Raw genomic sequence first — 15,566 nt, 5'->3', positions numbered from 1 at the left:
GGCCTGGAAAGCCTCTTCTCTGCAGTCTACGGATTCTTTCAGCTCTAGGGATTCTATTCTTCGGTTCTATTCTTCGGTAGAATCGTTACAACATACTTCTTTCCTCCCATTACTGGCAGCCCTATCATATCACATCAGCCCCTATTACATCAGCCCAGTCATGCCAGCAGCTTCAACATATGAGCAACGGCAGATCTTTCTTGCCTGCAGGGCCATCTTCAGCGGTGCGAATGCAAGCATACGGAAAACGAAGACTATCCGCACACGCTTGGAAATGCATGAGAGCTCCTTGAGAAGGCTGATTCCAGGTTACCATCTCACTAGGGTAGTGTCGATTGCCAAGCTTCTTCTAGAGAAAGGCCTTTTCGGTTCGAAGGCCAAGGCTGAAGCCTATTTTCCTGGTCTCTTTGACCCGTGTCCCGTACGGCAAACGCTGAATGCAGTGCTTGAACAGGAAGCGTCTCGCTCAAATGAAGAAGTGCTCGAGGTGGTTTCACAATCGTACGAAGAACACGGGAGTGAAGGAGAAGACGACCGAGGAGACGCTGTTGCAGTTCCAGCCCCTGGACTAGCAGATGTTGATTTCACCCAAGAGGTGAAGGTTGAGCAAGACATGAAGGTTGAGCAGGGCATGAAGGTTGAGCAGGGCATGAAGGTTGAGCAGGGCATGAAGGTTGAGCAGGACAATGATTCAGGTATGAAATGTGTAGATGGCGGGATGTCCTCTTCTATTCATTAATAACGTGGATTTCGCAGATGAAACATTGACCCCTGAGAGACCCCCAGCCTCGCTATTCCCATTGTACCTGCCCTATCATGCCCAGCATCGAATCTTGACCAATGTGCAGCAAGTCCTAGAGGAGTGCATATTCGACTTCATGAAGAAGTGGCTCCCTAACTATCTTGAAAGGAACGGATGGGACTGTGCTGCAGCTGTTGAGCTGACCAAGTGGACGAAGCATCCTTTCCGATGGACATCCCAGATACCAGAAGAGGCTCTGCACCCAACAGACCTTAAAATCGAGTCGATCCTGTCGAAAATAGTGAAAGTGCGCCATACTGCTGTACATCGACTTCCGACGACTGCACGCGGGGTTTGCGATCTTGTTGGGATTGCCAAGCAGTTGACTGAAACTCTTGGAGATACCCCACGCACTTCACAGCTTGAGAACCTCCATCATGATCTGCAGGATAAGATCCAAATCCTCGAGTTCAACAAGAATGTTCTGGAAGAAAATCTAGCTTGTCATCTCAGAAACATTGAGGCAGAGCGCGAACTTTTGACTCGTCGGGAGGAGAGGCTGAGAGCCAAGACAGTCGAGGATGATAGGGAAAATAAGCTTATGATGGGCCTCTTGTTAGAGGAGTCGATGGAACAGATATTCAGAGTTGAGGAGGTTCAGTCGGAGACTGGGCGAAAGTGGTTGCGTCTTGGCAACAAATGGACATCCTTTACTGGAACCGTTTCAGGCTGGGCTCAAGACAGACTGGCTAAAAACGCTTTAGCGCTTCGTCTCGGGATCTTTGCTCTCTTCTGTTTTATTATGGTGTTCGTATGTGTGGTAGGGCGGCGCTTCATGTATTTAATTCGCATTTTGTAGGACAGATGAGCGATGATCGGATTTAGCATTGAAGAGCACTGCCGTATTCATTATCCTAGCGACTGATCAGTGGGCGTAACTCCCCATGGATGGACAGTACTTGGTCACAGGTACCGCACAGCATAGGCTGGGAGATACCGTGAACACATCATCGAAACACCTATTCTTGAGCCGCGAGAATATTGTAGGTCAAGAGAGAAGATCAATGAAAACGCTAGAAAAAGAAAAAACAAGGTCCTTGCTTTAATGTGAATGGATTGTCCAAAGGACTTGATGTCTTTCTACTTCCTAATGTGATCTCCACGGTGATCACCGTCCCATCACAGTCAACTTCCAATTTCCGAAGGTGTGGCTTAGACACTGTGAGTATCTGGTTGGACGCAACGCCGCGCGACGCGCTGTGACGGCGTGGCCCTAACGCAGTCGGTTCCCTTTAGTGACACAAACCAGGAGGGGAACTACTACTAGTGATATGAGGCCCACTGGTACTAGTTGATGAATCCTATTGGATAACAATATAGTGTTGTTATGTACATAGCCTCGTAGAACGGCTCGTCGACTTCAGGTTGGAGTGGGCATAGCCGCCCAATTCCGGTGCAGTCTAGCCTATTGGCCATAGTGCAAAGACTAATTTACTAGCTGGGCGTCGTGATGAGAGACATTGTAGCATAGAATACTGTCTGGCGAAGCACAAGGCTGGCGCTAACTGACCCCAGCACTAACAGCCTGACCACTAACCTTTGGGCCTAGTGAAACAACAAAAGAGGCAAGTGCTGTGCCGCTCATCCATGGGTGTCTGAAGGTGCCGCTCTTGGACGGGTTGAGGCAGCGTTATTCTAAACCCCTTTCTTTAGTAGTGTGAAATATAATGCCGCCGGCGCTCCTTCCTCTTCGTATTTCTCACTCGAAGCTTCTCTCCTTGCCATCATATCTGCAGTTTGCTTCCAGTATCGGTGCTTTCACATGTCTGATCCAGTCACAGGCCGAGAAAGGGCCCGCAAGTTGGTCCAGGGGATCTCCGAGAGACATGGATATCTCGGAGAAGATGTTCTCAGTCTGATGTCGGACGAGGTCCGTCGCCAAGTCGAGGAAGCGATGCTAAGGAAAGATGAGATGATTGGGTCTTCTGTGGTGACGTTAGCAGCTCTTCCTGGGTTTACTTACTAGTCATTTCTGACAAACGCCACCAGATTGTCCAAGAACCTTTACAATAGCAGCGCGCGCTTCGTTTTCGAGCTGGTGCAAAACGCCGATGATAATCACTACACGGTAGCCAGAGGGCGCGGAACTGTTCCCTCGCTTGCCTTCCACGTCTACCCGCGTCGTATTGTCATAGACTGCAATGAGGATGGCTTCACACATGAAAACCTTGTGGCGATCTGCGATGTCGGAAGGAGCTCCAAGACAGGTGCACAAGGTTACATTGGTGAGAAAGGCATTGGCTTCAAATCAGTCTTTATGGTAGCCTGGAAAGTGCATATTCAGTCTGGTGACTTTTCCTTCTCGTTCCGCCATAAGCCAGGAGGTTCGGGAATGGGGATGATCTCCCCAATTTGGGAGGACGTTGAGGAACAGCTGCAGAGACCGATGACCCAAATCACTCTCTATCTCCATGAGGATACGGCTCCGCGTGAAACCGCTATGCAACAATTTCGTGATCTTCAGGACACCCTGCTGTTGTTCACAAAGAACCTCCAACGGCTAGAAGTCTCTATGTATGACGATAATGAAGAGCAAATATCGTCAACGGTGTTTGCAATTAGCAGCCAGAACGAAAATCACAAGGTGCTGAGAAAAACAGTCATTCGAGATGGTACAACGGAGGAACTCGCGCGGAACTACCACTTGACCAAATACATCGCGCACGGCCTTCCTCGAAGTGAGAATCGTACATATACTGACAAGGAAGAGGGGGCCCTGGCGTATAGTAGAGCAGACATCATACTCGCATTTCCAGTGAGCCAGGATTTTGTACCGATCATTGAACCACAGGATGTTTTTGCCTTCCTTCCCGTCCGCAGTATGGGGTTTACCGTAAGCATTCTACAGTGAGATGCTTTTTTATGAATGTCTGCGTTGACCTTGCCTGGCAGTTTTTGATCCACTCAGACTTCGTTACCGATGCAAGCCGACAGGATATCGTCCGCTCTTCGGCGCGAAATCGCAAGCTACGAACTGAAATCGCCAACGCCTTCAATACAGCGATCTTAGAGATGTGCAAGCATCCTGCATTACGATATACATGGATGCGCTACCTTCCTAAACGCGACGGACATCATTGGGATCTTTTCTGGGTGGACCTGTTGGATGAGTTGAAGTCACGATTGATATCGAGTCCGATTATACAAGGCCGTACCAGTGGACTTTGGTATCCCATCGAGCAGATGCGGCGTCTATAGGACTTTTGGTATGATAAATCTGGAGACCCTCTCTTTCCAGATTTGCCACGGGAACAGTATACTTCTGCCCATTATGCGGAAGAAGACATTGCGCGGCTCATGGATTATGGGCTAAGCTTTATGGCAATGTCTGACATGATTGCAAGGGCTAGGATGGACCTTCAATCCACACATTCCAAAATGAAGAACAGGGAGACCAGCGAGGACTGGCACTCTCTTGCTGCGACAGCCCTCAGCCACTCCTTTCGCTTGGGATTTGATACCTGTATGGAGGAGGTCAAAGCTCTGCCCTTGATTCCTCTGACAACGGGCAAATGGGTGTCTATCAAGAAGCGGGCTGTCTACCTTTCATCTATTAGTGTATCGAGATCCCCAGCAGCCTTGGAATTGACCTTGTAACTCCACGGGCAGCGAGTAACCCACAGCGTAAACAGCTGTTCAAGGATCTAGGGGTCCAGCAGGCATCTGTCGATTTCGTTCGGAAGTTGATCAAGGAGAAGTCTTCGGGGCTTTTTGCTACTCCCATGTGGAGGGAACGTCTGCTTTTCTTGTATTTCACAGAACGTCTCGGTTCCACTAGCTCTCAGGCTCTACTCATGGAATTATTCAACGGTAAGGGCCCGGCATTTTTCGATCATAAGGGTCAGATAAAACAGCCAAAGTTCGACCCGGTCTACTTTCCCAATGATGATCCATATGGTGCGAAGGCACTGCTGGAACCCATTCAAGGCGGAGCTCCAGGCTTAAACGTCTCGTTCATTAACGAGGAGATATATTTACGTGATCCTCCATCGTGTCCTCCAAATGAGCAACGAACATGGATCGAGTGGCTACAACAGGTATTCCATGTCCGGGAGACCGTCTCACTCATAGAACCGAGGGATTGCCTGTCAAAAGCCAGACTAGGGCGAGAATGCCTTTATGTCGCGCAGCACCGACCGGAAAAATTCATGGGGCTGCTTTTAACCTGTTGGGCGGTCGACGGGTCTAGGATCATTCGACAGCCAGAACTGGTGGATGAGATTCGCAAGATCAAGGTACTCTGCGAAAATGGCTCGAGATATCCATTGGGCAGTACCTACATTCCCATCCCGGACCGGAGGGCGACGGTTTCAAGGTTCCTGAAGGACCAGAAGTTCTTCCCGTGGTTGCAATTGGATCAGCCCATGGATGGAGGGAGCCTTACACAGCAGTGGATAGTATTGACAAAGGCTCTTGACTTTGGTCATCCCAAATCTCAAACTCACTTTTATCTTGACATACTGGATTATCTAGATTATGCTCTGCAAGATGGGGCCTCTGAAGCGAGCCAGATGTTTGACCTTTATGTCCACATGCAGATGGAATGCCATGCCAATCCGTCTGCTGCAGATGCAGTTAGGTATACTTTAACCACCCAGACAGTTCTTGGAGATTGCTAATTAAACATAGGGACGGTCTGTATAAGCGTGACAGATACATTTGGATTCCGCTGCATACCTGTGCAAATCTGGATTATTGTCTTTGGGAAGCACCACACCATATGGCGAGCAAGTACCCCCTCAAGGCACTGTTTACAGAATACTGTCGGCAAAAACAGGCAGATGCTGTGTATCTCAAAGACTTCTTTCAAAAGACGCTCAAAATCCCCGATGTTAGAGCGGATGATCTCGTGGTCGAGCTGGCGAAGCTGAAGTCTGACAAGTGTAGCGATTTTGACCAAATCAGCTCAGTATATTTGAATCTGCATCGAATGTTCAAAAGGCTGTCTCCAAGGACATTGACGACTTACCGGTAAGTTTTTTACTTACCTCATAATAGAGATCTTGGCTTATTCCTTCAGAAAACGGTTTTCTGAAGATGCTCTCATCTATGTGCCCCCCAATTGGTACACCACGCCGGAGTGCCTTTGGTCAACGGCTACCTCTATTCCTGGTCGCATTGCACTCAATGACCATTACCAGGACTTGCAAGAACTGTTTGTCCATTATTTGGAAGTTCAGACCCTGACCATGCAAATGGTCGTCGAAAAGCTGCGAGACCAGGGTCGGGCGGGCTCGTCTTCCGTGGCCGAGGTCAAAAGCACGATTTGGACCTTGAACTCTTTACTCCAGGGTCAACAGGCAGATATAGCACCTGCTGAGCAGGTGATAAACTATGCTGTATTTCCTGTTCGGTTTCCGCACGGTGGTGTGCAGCTTCAGACTTCTGCGAGTGCGTTTGCAATTGCAGATCGCAAGCACCTCTTCAGTTACTTTAGTTCGAAGGCCAACCTGCTAGATTTTGAGGTCGATGAAGTCCCACGCCTTGAGCCATTCATCCAATGGACTGGACTGAATGGCCGCTACTTATCGTTGTGTATCAAGGAGATCACAATGGTGGGGGGAGACCACGCTCGAGATTTATCTAATCCTGACCGCGACATTTCTCAAAAGGCACACGGGCTCCTTCGGTAGGTTATGCACTTCCAAAACACAATGTTTGTTGCCTTATCTGACCATGATATTACTATAGCGTTGCAGTCCATCTCAAGAGCCCTCGAGTAGCTCAGGATGAATATGTTTTTTATGAGGCCCTCAAATCAATCAGCATGAAAGAAACCAACGGGATCTCATCTGAGCTTCATCTCAATCAGGATGGGAGGGATATCAAGGTAGAAGTTTCTAGGAGTGAATTGCACCTCGATGACCGAGATGGCCAGCTCACTGTGTATATTCCACAAGACAAGCGAACTCAAGAAATCTGTTTTCTTGGCCGCATTCCACTGGCTCTGCTGCAGTGGATGATGACCAACCCATTAACACAGATTACCCACGAGTTCAGCGAAAGCTTCGTCACTATCATCCAGACCCTCCTGCATGCTAAGAGCAAGTACGTCTCGGATCTTTTGGACCTCGCTGGTATTATGTCCATTGCGAGGGCAGACGACACAGTTGTTACGGCAGAGAATGAAAGCCAGCAAACACAAGAGATTGAAGATCAGCAATCGCACAGCGATTTATCATCGGCTGCCGTTAGTAACAGCTCAATTATTGTCCAGCATACCCCTCAGCGTGATGGGCCCGTACATACGCCACCTCGACCGAGACAAGACTCTTGGGTGTCAGAAACTACTGTTGTCTCTGCCTCAATGCGGTCCCTCCCTGTAGCTCGCCCATCTCCAGTGCTCCTACAGAATTATACAAACACGACAGCCGACCCCGAATACTACCAATTGCTTTCATCTGTGCTCGCGTCTGCTAGGAATGCCATATTCCCCAGCCAAGGTACCTTCAACATGGCAGGTCTGGACGACTCAATCACATCGGTTGCATTCTCCGAGACCATTCGTCTGCGGGCCTCTGACCAGTTTGAACGGGACTTCAAGGTCGGTGCAGCCGGAGAACTATTCGTAAGTCATCTTATCTATACTTTTACCAATAAGAATATATATTGATCGCAGCAGGTATTCGAACTCCTCTCAAGACTAGACCCACCCCTACCTGCCTTCACCCGCGACAACTGGCAAAGCGTGATTCGCAGATTCGTCACAATTCTCCCCGAGTATTCCAACATGACAGCATGGCATGGTCGTGAGACAGCAGATATTACCTACAATGATCAGGATGGAGTTCTCACCTCCCTCTTCATAGACAAAGGATACCTACGGGATGATGTGTGGAGGGGAAAGACACCTCGGTTCTACATAGAAGTCAAATCTTCTACTGCGGACAACCGTACGCCTTTCTTCATGAGCAAGCACCAGTACCGACGGGTAAGAGAAGCTACAAATCTGTTCCAGTCATATGACTTTTCTGACCTATAGCAGATGCAAGAGATGTCCAACGGCGAGACACAGTCTGATAACATGGACATGGTGTATGTGATCTTCCGAGTGTATAATCTAGGACAGCAGGGCATGAGGATGAAGGTTTACGTGGATCCAGAAATGATGCGCGTGAAAGAGGAGTTACTATTTACTGCCGAGGGGTGGTCGGTTGTTCCGGCTTGATGATATGTTTCGAGAGTGGCATTTGTATTTTCATGACCTTTATGGGGAAGTTTGTTATATTGCGTTTCCGACTCAGAAGTAGAATCTACTTGCTCTGTACTGAGGTACCTTTCATTCTTCTAGGTATATCATTCCTTCCGAATTTAGTTTTTGCATTTGTTAATAAGATAATAAGGAGCAGTTACCGCGCTTTGTGTGTTCATGACGTTGACAAATGCATTAGTAGGTAGGAATGGAAATATATAACCAAAGAAATCTATCGAAGGTTGCACCGGCGAACATTGCAAATATCTAGATATTTCTAATCATCAAACCCAGCAATCTGATCAAGGGCTCTTCACTTCTTTATCCATCAACACCCCAACCACCTTCTTGACCGACTCCCTCGCCAGCATGGCTTCCTGCCAGCGTGTGAAATGAGGAAACTCCTCGGGACGCCACGCCTGATCGCCTTCACGACCAGCCATGAAGAACGCAATCTGCATATTCCACATAACGAACGCCAGGTCTGCGTACGTGCACTTGTCGCCCACGAGCCAATCGCGCTCCTTCAAAACAGAGTCTAACACGCCCGCTACACGCTTGACCTCGGCACCGTAGCGCACCTTGGCGCTTTCGGGGGATTCACCGTAGATTTTCTCATGGAAGATATTGAACCTTTAGATAAGGACATGAAAAGTGTCAGAGGATCGATAATTGGGCGCAAAAATCTGGGTAGGAAGCTTTAACTTACCATGCAGATTGTCCAAAGTACGGGCCCTGTCCCGAGGCCTGAAAGTAAGACCACTGGATCAATTGATATTGTTCCGGGAATGTATCGTAGGATATTTTGTGGTCTTTGTCGTAGGTGTCGATGAGGTACTGGACAATGGCACCTGATTCCCAGAGGGTAAGACCGGTGTTGGGATCGATGATAGCTATGAATCGACTTTCATCAGGACCTGCAGTAATAATGGCGTGTTGTAGAGGAACGGATAGATTCTACATACCGGGAACTCGGCCGTTAGGGTTCACGTCGGTGAAGGGCTTGGTCTTCAGGCCGTCGAGTTCGACCCATGAGGACTCATATGGAAGGTTAAGTTCCTCGAGGATTATGAGGACTTTGGAGGGGTTGGGTACTTGGTCTGGATTTCGTGTTTCCGGTTCTTAGTATTGCTTTCTTTGACGTAGTGGGCATACCACTCAAGGGTGAGATAGAGAGACGGAACGTACTTCGCCAGAAAAGCTTGATGGGCTGCAAGGACGTCATGTTGGAATTGCTAAGTTCTATTTCTTGTTTTCCTTTCGGAAACTGAGAATTAACGGCGCTTGAAATTGAGAGTGAGGAAAATACCAGCGAGGGCGTCGCGAGGAACAAGGGCTATTATGTGTACAAGGCCAGGCTGGACTGGTGGCCGAAAAATCGAGCTTACCGCGTGGTGGAGCAGATGTTTACACTAACGCATCAGAAGCACTTTAGCTCGAGATAGAGAGGTTACTTCGCCTCATTTCTTTGTTCCGACAGCATACGGTCCAGGAATTTCCCGCCCGACGCACCGATGGATCAGCGGACCGAGATCCTTAGCAGATCCGGACATACTATACGCGAAAGACACAGACAGGAATTAGGTGATCCCAGGTGCGGAGGTAGGACGGTATCTAGTTTGCCTTGTCTCGATCAATCTAGAGCGAGGTACCCCTGGCACCATAGAGCTGCAACTAGCCTGATCAGGCAGGTATACTACATGAACTGTTATTTCAGGTGCGGAGTAGGATGCTATCTACTAACGAGCCTGTCATGTCTGGGCCACTTTTAATTAGCTACCAGTCGCAGGCCCGTGCGGCAAATAGAACCACTAGATATGCCCTCTGCTTGGGCTGTCAGAACGAGAACCACATAGGGTACTCCGTATGTGGGTCCCTCGGTTCTGGGGCGCTGTATGTCCTGAACCTACTGTGGCATGCCCTGTGTAAAATACGGCGTAGTTAAGGGACATATTTAGTGCTTATTGTGGGGGCAACATCACTTTCTTGTTTCCATTCAACCCCCGGATCTTACTTAGTGTCAGCGAACTAGTATGCTTAGCCCTCATGCTAGTTTAGAACGTAAACTCCGCCTCTCGCTAATCATGTTGCGATCGTTACCGATTATGCCCGGTGTACAGAGAGGCTGCCTCACCCCGTACTTTTCAACTTCCTCGCCGGTTGTATGTTCCAATTTTTTTTTTTTTTTTTGTTCTCAGTATCTCGCCGTCCAACACCCCTCTCCTCCTTCACCACAAGGCAATGGCTCTTTTCATCTTTGCGACCATCCTGCTTATCCTCGTAAGTGCTCATCTCCATTTCCGGGAATTGTGCAAGTCAAACTAACTAGAAAGTCAGTATCTCACCACCCTCATCATTTATAATCTATTTCTCCATCCTCTCGCCCGCTACCCCGGCCCTACCCTCTGGCGTGCATTCCGTTTCCCCTTTATTCTCACCAATATCAGCGGCCAACTTCCTCATCGTATACATGACTTCCACACCCAATATGGTGACATTGTCCGTGTTGCACCTGATGAACTCTCGTTCATAGACGCGCGCGCCTGGCGGGACATCTACACATCAGACCGTGAATTTGTCCGCCCGCATCAATACAAAGACCAACCTCCCGGCAAGACAGCACCAAATCTAATTGCCTGCTCGGAGGCTGATCATGCCCGTCTTCGCAAGAACCTGGCACCAGGCTTTTCGGAGAAATTCACTGCACTTCAGGAACCGATTCTACAAAAATATATCGATGCACTTTTTGCTAAGCTGGACGCAAAGATTACGAGCAGTGGGGGCGACAGTGCCACCCAAAGTGCTGATTTAGACCTTGTAGAATGGATCAATTACCTCGCCTTCGACGTGATAGGTGATCTCACCTGGGGTAGCTCATTTGGGTGCCTTGAGGGTCTGCGGTACCATCCCTGGGTGCAAACAGTTAGCCAGTTTAAAGCTGCCATCGTTGTTGGCTCGATGAAATTCTATCCTCTGCTTTATCGATTCATGATGGCCATCACTCCAGCGGATGCCCTGAAGCCAGTTATGGAGATGTGGAAGGTCACGGATGAAAAGGTGGCGGAGCGAGTAGCCACCACTACTCCTAGTACTGCCACGCGACCGGACTTCGTGGGAATAATGATGGCATCGGGTGCCATGACACAGGAGGAGATGGAAGTGAACTCCATGCTGATCATCGCAGCGGGGAGTGAGTCAATAACGACCATTATCACGGGAGTCATCAACTATCTTCTGCGGGACCAGAGGACCCTCCGTGAATTGGTAGACCTGCTCCATGACTCCTTCCCTACGGAAAAGGATATTACAGCCATCCGGCTGAAATCTCTCCCATATCTCGACGCAGTTTTGATGGAGGGCATGCGCCTATGCCCAACTATTCCAGATGCCATGCGAAGACAGGTCCCGCGGGGTGGAGCCAGGGTGGCTGGGCAATTTGTGCCGGAAGGGATGATTGTCTCAATCCCTCCGTTTGCTAGTTACCGCGCACCCCGCAATTTCACAGGGCCGGGTGAGTTTGCCCCGAGACGGTGGCTGGGAGAAGATATCAGCAAGCAGAAAGAAGCTTTCAGTCCATTTTCACTGGGGTCACATAATTGCCCAGGCCAGAATTTGGCTTGGATGGAGCTACGGCTCATTCTGGCACGGTTGTTGTGGAGGTATGATCTAGCGGGGGTGGATGTGCCGGCCTGGGAGAAGCAAGGGATTTGGTGGTTTTGGGATAAGAAACCTCTTATCGTGAGGGTTAGAAGGGCTCAATAGGGGGGTTGATGTGATGGATAAGATTTCCGCTCGTGGATCCACCTCCGGGGTTAAGAATTACTGGCTATGATTCGGTCATATCAGATCCGCTTATGATCCGCCAGGTCGCCGAACTCATGCTGCAAACATGTCTTTTTATCCAATTCAGTCAAACCCGGATACACCTGACCAAAGCGAGGAATACGCAGCCCCAGGGCCATGGAGACAGACACTGGAGATGCAAGATAGAGAAAAATGAGTTTCTCCTTAAGTCGGCAGGGAACAACACACGCCTTGAAAGAATCAAATACATTGGAAGCAAGAGTATGGACAAATAACAGAGAGGGAGCAGTAAGTCACAAATAGCTGGCTACACAGGTGACTGGATAAATGCGATACTCATATGCAATATCAGTCTTACCTTTCGTCTTATTCCGCTTTGCTTTTTGTATACTTATTTGTGTTCAGCTACGGCAAATACTTGCCACATCGTACCCTGCGTTGTTTCTACGTACTCCACTGGCGAGATTCGAGAAATTTGACAGCATTACAGGCATGATTCTTTTCTTCAAACAGTGAAGCACCCGCACAAAATTCCGTCATAACACCTCATATCATGATATTACTTGACAAGTAATGGCAACATCATCACGGGCCCATGGTAACTAATTCCGTCGACGCATTCACCGGTCATTTCCAATCTTCTCTACCCAATAGAAGCTCTTGAATCTCCGAGATATTGGAAGAATCGCCAAAATCCACTTTACTCCCCTGGCCAATAGCGACGCGTCGCTCTAATGTGTGGGACGCGACTTGTGGATATGAGGAAGGATGGGGTAATTCCAAAAAAAAAGAGGAGGATACGGTGGATGCTACGTCAAGTGTTGATCATCTAGGTGAATGTATACTCGGCTGCAGTACCTATATACAATATAGGATAAGGAGCTTTTCCATCGGTGCCGCCCTTCTTCTAGTCCTAGCCAGACATGCCTGGCAATTGTTCCAGTATATTCAGACAACATATAGTTGTTATACAGTGCTCCGGAAATCGGTGTCACCACTTGCACTTTCATTGTTTCTCAAACCCCAGTGCCAAGAAACGCTAAGCTCCCTTTAGCATAGTTTGTATACACGGCCTGGAAGCGTTTTCTCCAAGAGGGGGCGAAGGTGATCGAGGTACCACAAGGCTTCTCCCGACTCTCGCAAGGCAGCTAGTGCTTAGCTTCCCTGGGCTTACTGCTAGCGTGCGGAAAGCACTACTCGATGACCCAGATATTGTTTCAAAATCGCTGAAAGAGCAGTTTGGTAAACTGCTTGTTCAACCTCTTTGGGTCTTGACCCATCCAGTCACCAGGTTCTAACAAAAGTGATAGTGATTGACGCTTTAGACTAACCCGAACATGAGAATGACGTACTGTCATTTTCGGAATCGGCTTGACCAATACATGATAAAATATTACATGTAGTTTGTTTTTATTAAGAAACCAAAAAAGGAGGAGCCATGGGACCCATTTGAAGACTATAGTCAGTATTATACGCCAGCGAGACTTCAGCTCTGCCGGTACGCTGACTGGGATCCCGATAAAGCATACGACGAAAACCCGCCGTTCTATATCCACTACTCGATCAAGTGAAGGATTGCAGTCAACAATAGGACGATAATGTCAAAGGACACAGCAGGATTTGATTCTAGAGCCTGCCACATACTGGGAGTACTTCCTCGAGGCTAAGTTGAAAATGCTTCGCTTAGAAAGACGAGACCGCTTGCGTCTGAATATACTACGGTCGAGTATCGGTCATCGACCGCTCCGAGCGGGACCTCTTAAAGCGCCTTGATGACACAAACATTGATTGGGCTGTCATACAAAAGCAACTGCTTGCATGGGGCGAGCGGTTCCACGTCAGCAAGAAGCTTAGACTAATCGGTTCATTCAACCTGTGCGTCCACCACTAATCAGATGCTTGCGGAACGTGCCGCTCGGCTCACGCGGAGGAGCCATCCTCTGTTTAGCAAGATGTGTACAATCTTATGCGCTGTCCTGGCCCTCCATTTGACCTGGAGCTTTGTTGCTGGGGCGACCCTGGTGGGAAGAAGCGGTACAGCTTAATACCCACCATCTGAGGGCCTTCACTAGATGGTGGGCAAGATTGGGGTGAAGCCGATACTATCATTTAAGATAGCCCATAAGAAGTGGTGCACGTACGAGCTTCAAGATTGGAGGTCAAGAATATTCGTCGGATGTAAGTTGACATCCCACCATGCTGGAAACGTGTTGACAATCAAAGTTACGACAAATCAACTGGAGGCTTCAAGCCCATAGATGTAAACGAGCCCAAGAAAGTGAACGAGCTCGACACATATCGACATTTATACCACGTGCGATGGTACTGGCAAGCCATGGTGTATCGAACATCGCAACGGCGAGGAAAGAAGTAGGCTTTTTGGCGATCTCCTACAATTTGAACTGCAGTTATTTGGACTCTGACGGAGATCGCTTTGAGTCAAGGAAGAAGGCGGCTTAATCTGCCCCGTCGAGCCAAATCTGTTAGAGGTTTGGAGGTGATGACAAGAAGTGTACGAAGTATACATGTATGATTGCTTGCTCATAAATAGGCTACAGATTTCATTGCACAATGATACTCAGTACCAGTCTCAGACCATGGATAGGGGTAGCTTGGAAAGACACATATCAATGTTCTTACCGATCGGAGAGCGTGTGATGCAAGATCACTCGGTCAACCACAACTCGCTCGTCTCACCTCCTGGCCTTGCACCAGACACGAGCTGCTTTAGAAGCACGTCTGCATCTTCGTCCTGATCCCCTTCCTCGTCGCTCTCGTCATCTTCATACACCACCTCTCGTCCCTCCTCACTCTCACCATACACTCCCTCGCCCCAGTCCACCATCTTCAACATTTTATACCTCGCCGTTGACGGCTTGCTGGAAAAGAAATGTTTCTTCAAGCCAATCTCTCGATATTGCAGCGCAAAGATCTGCTCTCCCTCAGCTGTATTCCTTCCCAGCCAATCGGCGCTCACTTCACGAGACCACCCCACCGTCGGGTTAGGCACCAACGCCGGATCAACAGCGCCATGCGACGCGATACTCGCTATCTGACCAGCCGGCACCGAAACCTCAACGTCAGACTTCCGTTTCGAAGTACGTGATGTCCCGATCTCCGCGTCCCGGCACGTCTTCAACCCCACGACCATATACCCTTTCCCGCCATTGTTCTCCAGCAATTTTATTATCTCGTCAAGGTGCGCGCCTACCACCGCGACGAACGACTTCCGGTGCTGCGGCAAGCTACGCGTTATCACCATATCTCCTGCGATCTGCTTCCCAGTGCTACTGCTCTGACTCTTCGTCAGCCCGAAGATCCCCTCGAGTTTCGCCCGCAGCGCTGCCGAGTGGCTTGCGGTGAGGATGGCGGACACGGAGGTGTCGGCCACATCGATGGGTGTGTGCTGTAAGGCTGCGCGCGGGTCTTCGGGGCAGTACTCGTGTAAGGGGTGGAAGATGTCGCTGACGATGCGGCCGAGGAAGACAGAGGCGTGGTGCTCGGCGGGGAGGCGGTCGATGAGCGCGAAGGTAGGCTTGGATCTGCTGGTGGTCATGGTTTTGCTCGAAGAGGACGAGGCCAGCATTCGTCTTTTAATTGTTCTCTAAACACAGTCGGCTTCGAAGTGGAACGTATGATTATGCAAATGCTCTCTCGCCTTCTGCCTTCTTGTCTGCTGAGTTATAGAGAAAGGTTTTAGCCACCCGGAAGAAGAAGTCACGTAAGGCTCGTATGGTTGTGTGGTTCGAGCTCAAGTGGCGGCCTTCC

General features: G+C 49.1%; 6 protein-coding genes across 6 annotated transcripts; 4 read left to right on the top strand and 2 right to left on the bottom strand.

The window, feature by feature from the left end:
• Positions 1 to 274: 274 nt before the first annotated feature.
• BO79DRAFT_239369 (ubiquinol-cytochrome-c reductase cytochrome c1) lies at positions 275 to 1,786 on the top strand (the record flags this gene model as incomplete). Its single annotated transcript, XM_025684912.1, has 3 exons — positions 275 to 601; positions 674 to 695; positions 757 to 1,786. 3 exons carry the CDS (start codon positions 275 to 277, stop codon positions 1,599 to 1,601), a joined length of 1,194 nt encoding a protein of 397 aa, XP_025536916.1. The 3' UTR covers positions 1,602 to 1,786.
• A 730-nt stretch (positions 1,787 to 2,516) lies between these two features.
• On the top strand, positions 2,517 to 7,989 carry BO79DRAFT_239368 (uncharacterized protein). The gene is made up of 10 exons (XM_025684911.1): positions 2,517 to 2,737; positions 2,792 to 3,635; positions 3,695 to 3,992; positions 4,026 to 4,318; positions 4,360 to 5,381; positions 5,432 to 5,773; positions 5,823 to 6,431; positions 6,494 to 7,370; positions 7,425 to 7,733; positions 7,788 to 7,989. The coding sequence occupies exons 1-10, from the start codon at positions 2,565 to 2,567 to the stop codon at positions 7,968 to 7,970; spliced, it is 4,950 nt and encodes a 1,649-aa protein (XP_025536915.1). The 5' UTR covers positions 2,517 to 2,564; the 3' UTR covers positions 7,971 to 7,989.
• A 178-nt stretch (positions 7,990 to 8,167) lies between these two features.
• On the bottom strand, positions 8,168 to 9,310 carry BO79DRAFT_199638 (glutathione S-transferase family protein). Its single transcript, XM_025681432.1, has 4 exons — positions 9,183 to 9,310; positions 8,960 to 9,094; positions 8,704 to 8,887; positions 8,168 to 8,627 (listed from the first exon to the last, which is right to left on the bottom strand). Exons 1-4 carry the CDS (start codon positions 9,217 to 9,219, stop codon positions 8,297 to 8,299), a joined length of 687 nt encoding a protein of 228 aa, XP_025536914.1. The 5' UTR covers positions 9,220 to 9,310; the 3' UTR covers positions 8,168 to 8,296.
• Positions 9,311 to 10,235: 925 nt separating this feature from the next.
• BO79DRAFT_230808 (cytochrome P450) lies at positions 10,236 to 11,756 on the top strand (the record flags this gene model as incomplete). Its single annotated transcript, XM_025684119.1, has 2 exons — positions 10,236 to 10,274; positions 10,332 to 11,756. The coding sequence occupies 2 exons, from the start codon at positions 10,236 to 10,238 to the stop codon at positions 11,754 to 11,756; spliced, it is 1,464 nt and encodes a 487-aa protein (XP_025536913.1).
• Positions 11,757 to 11,873: 117 nt separating this feature from the next.
• On the top strand, positions 11,874 to 12,413 carry BO79DRAFT_38351 (uncharacterized protein). Its single transcript, XM_025689162.1, has 2 exons — positions 11,874 to 12,086; positions 12,151 to 12,413. Exons 1-2 carry the CDS (start codon positions 11,991 to 11,993, stop codon positions 12,292 to 12,294), a joined length of 240 nt encoding a protein of 79 aa, XP_025536912.1. The 5' UTR covers positions 11,874 to 11,990; the 3' UTR covers positions 12,295 to 12,413.
• A 2,050-nt stretch (positions 12,414 to 14,463) lies between these two features.
• BO79DRAFT_220089 (uncharacterized protein) lies at positions 14,464 to 15,354 on the bottom strand (the record flags this gene model as incomplete). Its single annotated transcript, XM_025683478.1, has 1 exon — positions 14,464 to 15,354. The coding sequence occupies one exon, from the start codon at positions 15,352 to 15,354 to the stop codon at positions 14,464 to 14,466; it is 891 nt and encodes a 296-aa protein (XP_025536911.1).
• Between the last annotated feature and the right edge of the window lie 212 nt (positions 15,355 to 15,566).

Source organism: Aspergillus costaricaensis (assembly GCF_003184835.1).
Source record: "Aspergillus costaricaensis CBS 115574 unplaced genomic scaffold BO79scaffold_27, whole genome shotgun sequence".
In the NCBI taxonomy this organism is placed as follows: domain Eukaryota; kingdom Fungi; phylum Ascomycota; class Eurotiomycetes; order Eurotiales; family Aspergillaceae; genus Aspergillus; species Aspergillus costaricensis.
The sequence above is the reverse complement of the archived record's forward strand: the minus strand, read 5'-3'. Positions and strand labels throughout refer to the sequence as shown.

Bases quoted from the DNA above. Each gene is read 5' to 3' on its own strand.
- BO79DRAFT_199638 (XM_025681432.1), bottom strand. From the start codon at position 9,219: ATGACGTCCTTGCAGCCCATCAAGCTTTTCTGGCGAA. The intron at 8,888-8,959 runs GTATGTAGAATC...GTCGATTCATAG, and splicing joins CCCTAACGGCCGAGTTCCCG to CTATCATCGATCCCAACACC. The intron at 8,628-8,703 runs GTAAGTTAAAGC...CCTTATCTAAAG, and splicing joins TACTTTGGACAATCTGCATG to GTTCAATATCTTCCATGAGA.
- BO79DRAFT_38351 (XM_025689162.1), top strand. From the start codon at position 11,991: ATGAGTTTCTCCTTAAGTCGGCAGGGAACAACACACGCCTTGAAAGAA. The intron at 12,087-12,150 runs GTAAGTCACAAA...ATGCAATATCAG, and splicing joins CAAATAACAGAGAGGGAGCA to TCTTACCTTTCGTCTTATTC.
- BO79DRAFT_239368 (XM_025684911.1), top strand. From the start codon at position 2,565: ATGTCTGATCCAGTCACAGGCCGAGAAAGGGCCCGCAAGTTGGTCCAG. The intron at 2,738-2,791 runs GTTAGCAGCTCT...AAACGCCACCAG, and splicing joins ATTGGGTCTTCTGTGGTGAC to ATTGTCCAAGAACCTTTACA. The intron at 7,734-7,787 runs GTAAGAGAAGCT...GACCTATAGCAG, and splicing joins GCAAGCACCAGTACCGACGG to ATGCAAGAGATGTCCAACGG.